We start from the raw sequence: 4,306 nt of genomic DNA, 5'->3' as shown, positions 1-4,306 counted from the left end.
TATCCTGCTGCTAGCTTAGCAACTGCCATACAATATATTCCTTGGAACTTCTTTCCTGATGTTTTCTCAATCTTTCTCACCTTGAATTAGACTGTAAACCCTCCTCAACACAATTGGCCAAATGTGTTAGGCAAACGGAACGTGGCTACACGCTCAGCTAGTAACACAGCTAAATGTGTAAATGATTTCTACTCATGGAGAAATTAAATTGACATGATTCTGCTAATCATCCGCTCATGTGCATTTTGGCAAGAAATTCATTAGTTACATTTACCACGACTACATTTTTCAAAAAGGACAAAAACCTCTCTGTTGAACTTTCTAATCCTAATCATGAACATGATTACATCTTCAGCCACTTCAGTGATTCTTGATATCTGCAGGCCGGCAGTAACGTTACTCACGTGTTACATCAACTTCTGCTTATATTTACGTATAAATATATCAACTGTCACATTTCTAAGAGCTACAGTAGCATTTTCTACAGCAGAGTACATTCCAGGTTCTTCACACAGCTGATAAAACAACAAAGAGCCAAGTATGATAAAGCCCAATGACACTGCCATAACTACTCTGGTACAATACTGTATGTCGGACATTACTCTTACTAGTATATGGGCGGCATGTTGGCTATGATCAAGAAATTTCAAACGAAAACAAGCAAATTTCTTCCTCCTAAATTCCCAGTTCCTCTCTGGCAGAGGCAGCAGGTAGGTTTGACGCGTATTAAAATTTTGGAGAATAAAACCAGAGTGTCATCAGTGCACATCCCTTAGTGTAAATATACCACGCCTGACAGAGGCTACTGCAGGTTCTTTAGCAGGCGTCCGTATCTAAAGTCGTAGACGTGTCGACTGAAGAACACCAGCTCTGGATCGATGTCATCGGGCACACAGTGGTGGGTGGGCATGGTGTTGCCAAAGATGGGTGGCACCAGGAGGGCGGCGGCACTGTCTTGTACGCCTTCCCTCTGGCGTTTTACAAAGGCACGAAATCTGAGCACAAAGCACGACACAGGCGGGTGAGACGGCAACGTCAAACTATAAAGAAAATCCATGTTGTAAAAAAAAAGAAAAAAAAAAAGTCTTACCGACAATACTGTGCCAACGTTAGGACATAGCATTTGTCTTCAATACAGGCCACACTGTTCACATCCTGGTGACGTGATGCAAAGACTTCATTCTGAAGGAAGAGAGCGGTATACATTTAGATTTACTGATCATTTCAGATTCTCAGTACCGACCGTGGGATCCAACCCATCAGATTTTTCAGTTCACCTCACATTTGTCAAGTCAAGTTTAACCTTTTCATTTTTGAACTGTGTCAAGTGTTACTATGGTAATACAGAACGCAGACATGAACATATTTGTGGCTCACCTCACAATGAACGTCGGGGTTGCGTCCCCCTTGTGTGTGTTCTGGACGGTAGTACCAAAACAGGCTCATCATCATCTCTCCTGAGGAGAAGAGAGACACAGCGTTCAGCTCTGTGCTCAGGGTAATTTAGACTGCAGCCCTGCAGCTTCGCTTGATGTGGAAAATGTTTGAACCTATGAACTGGATTAGGCTGATTATTGTTCAGACTGATACTGATGTGAACAGCTGCTCCAACAAGAAGTCATCATAGGGTCATTACATGAGTAATATAAACTGTATTTATACAGACACACACACACACAGATACATATATATATATATATATACATGTATTTTTGTGTATATATATATATATATATACACACATATGTATATATATATATACACACAAAAATATATATATATATATATATATACACAAAAATACATGTATATATATACACACACACACACACACACATAAATATATGTCCAGGTGTCTCTCAGTGGAGTGGACAGTAAATGTCCGATTCGGAGGCAAACGTGTTTAAACCAACTAAATTAGTTGTTTTGGTTTTATTTCCTTAACTGAATTCGTTTTTTGGCTAAATTAAATCCTAATGAACCTGCAGCTGTCGTTCTGTGGTTGACTATATTCACTTACTCTGTGTCTCTTGTTTTTTTTGTTTTTTTTGTTTACTGTGGTTGACTATATTCACTCTGTGTCTCTTGTTTTTTTGTTTAAACCTTTTCAAGAACAAATATTAAGGTTCTGGTGATACACAGAAATGGGAAGTATCTACAGATTTAACTTGCTTGTTATTTACTGTATTTATTTTTATTTTTCAATCATGTCTAAATTTGTAACGCTGGCAAATATGGGTTTGTTCTCAACAACACAGTACAGCCGGTCATTGCTGATGAAGCAAGTGTGTGAAAAAAAGGACAAAGTTTGTTTATTTGTCCCTTTGTCTATCTCCTCCACACAGCAGGAAAGACAAACACCTCTTTACTGGCTTCTTTAACCGTCACTATTCTTAGAAGATTTCACAGCAGTTCTGTCTAAGTGACTGCATATATTCCTAGTGTTTGATGTAGCTGAACCACAGTGATTAAAATGCATGAAGACATTTGGCCAGTTTAAACTGAGCTAATGTGTTTGACTGAGTTAACAACCTGACTCAGGATCTTCCCACAGCGCTGAGATCTTAGCCACGTACGGCAGCGACTTCTTCCTGGGTCCTGATTTCAGCAAAACAGTGTCTCTGACTCGAATCAGCTCGTCGTCTCTCCGAACGGCCTCAAAACACTTCCTCAGGACAGGAGCCTCCTCTCCCTGAAAACACACACAGGCGGCAGGAGACTCTGAACACTGCGGCAGCTACGCACTGATAAGCTGTGAAAGGCTGTGGATTTAAAATCTGCAGTATGACATTTGTATTGAATTGTTCTGAGCCTTGACAGATATGTGGAGGAAGAAACACAGGATGGGGCCGATTGTATGGCTTTCGAATCCTTCCAAACCTTTTAAAGTACCAGTTAAATGACATCAAATTTAATTACCAATGGCTGCATGAAACAGAATAAGTACGACGTTTTCTACATACCACAGAGAAAACCTCCTTCTGAAAGGGCAGGCCAACTGGCCGCCAACCGTTGGTAGTTTTTTGCCGGGCTTTTTTTGGCTGCTTGGCAACCGATCGCTCTCTGCCGTTGGCGGCGCTGAGCTTCTGTTTCTTATCCCTGGTGGGAGAGTAGACAGCTGAGCCAATGCCGCCTGGGCCGCGCACACCAGACCTGGACCCGCTGGGTGACTTGGCACTCTGCGGACACTCCTTGGCCACCTGCAGCGGAGGCTGGGGCTGGCTGGGATCGGACAGCGGAGACTGTACGTGGGGCACGGATTGGCCGGCTGGAGGCACAGTGGGAATGGGACAACCAGTGAGAACTCTGGGACTGGGAGAGATGGGAATGGAGGAAGGGCTGTGATGATCACTGAGAGTTGATGAGTAGTCGTCTGGGAAAGCAACGAAAAAAGGAGATGAACCGGAGTGAGGCACGCACACTGTCCTTTGAGTGGCCAGACACGGTAATCAACAACCTTTAACAAGGTATTATAATAGAAACATGAACTACACCTGCTACTTATTACTTCTGCTGAAACAGCAGGAAAAAAAAACACAGAGGCTCAATTAAGGTCAATTACAGCCCTTGACAGAGGGCATGCATGTGCACACACACCCACACTTAGCATCACTATAAAACCATGCACGCTCCCAGGCTGCAGCTGTGGTGATGACATTATGGTAAATTAATGGTCAATTTATTTTCGTGTAATCTCTCTGCTCCCTAGAATCAAGCCTCATCAGCAGCCTTGATTTGCTCCACAGAGAAAATAGTACATCATATCAGTCCGACTGGACAAAGGCTCTCTGCTAGGTTTTATGTTGAAATAGAAATAGACAAATCGATTGAGAAGACTAAGAAATGTGAATGTGAAGAAATTTGTATTCCAAAGCTAAAACCTTTAATGGAATATATGTACTTCGTAGACCCTACTGAACCTATTTTACTGACACGTATGGTTCAGGGAGACCAGGAGTGGTTTCCCAGGTTTATGACAATCAGCATTTTCTTCACTAAAGCAAAGTTACTTTAACTCTACTTCCTATATCTGTTTTTTTCCCCAATACACCATATTGTCAGTATATTAGAAAATATAAAATCTAATTCATCCATCCATCCATCCATCTTCAACCGCTTATCCGGGGCCGGGTCGCGGGGGCAACAGTCTGAGCAGGGACACCCAGACTTCCCTCTCCCTCGACCCTTCCTCTAGCTCTTCTGGGGGGACCCCAAGGCGTTCCTAGGCCAGCCGAGCGACGTAGTCACTCCAGCGTGACGGCACCCGAGCACCTCCCGAGGGAGGCGTCCGGGGGGCATGCGATGC

The 4,306-nt window shown here is 43.0% G+C and overlaps 1 protein-coding gene across 4 annotated transcripts in view; it reads right to left on the bottom strand.

Annotated features, from left to right (window-relative positions):
• Window positions 1-604: 604 nt before the first annotated feature.
• The window catches only part of bahd1 (bromo adjacent homology domain containing 1), a 44,295-nt gene continuing 40,593 nt past the window's right edge, over window positions 605-4,306 (bottom strand). For 3 of the 4 annotated variants that reach the window (XM_017038091.2, XM_017038095.2, XM_017038099.2), the window contains exons 3-7: window positions 2,964-3,373; window positions 2,533-2,692; window positions 1,378-1,457; window positions 1,091-1,182; window positions 605-995 (exon numbers count right to left, since the gene is read on the bottom strand). In XM_017038091.2, coding sequence (XP_016893580.1) covers window positions 803-995; window positions 1,091-1,182; window positions 1,378-1,457; window positions 2,533-2,692; window positions 2,964-3,373 — 935 coding nt within the window. In that variant the 3' untranslated portion in view covers window positions 605-802. The remainder of the gene's footprint in view (window positions 996-1,090; window positions 1,183-1,377; window positions 1,458-2,532; window positions 2,693-2,963; window positions 3,374-4,306) is intronic. The other variant, XM_017038108.2, reaches the window with a different exon arrangement.

This window comes from Cynoglossus semilaevis, chromosome 1 (assembly GCF_000523025.1).
Source record: "Cynoglossus semilaevis isolate Cse_v1.0 chromosome 1, Cse_v1.0, whole genome shotgun sequence".
Classification (NCBI taxonomy): Eukaryota; Metazoa; Chordata; class Actinopteri; order Pleuronectiformes; family Cynoglossidae; genus Cynoglossus; species Cynoglossus semilaevis.
The sequence above is the reverse complement of the archived record's forward strand: the minus strand, read 5'-3'. Positions and strand labels throughout refer to the sequence as shown.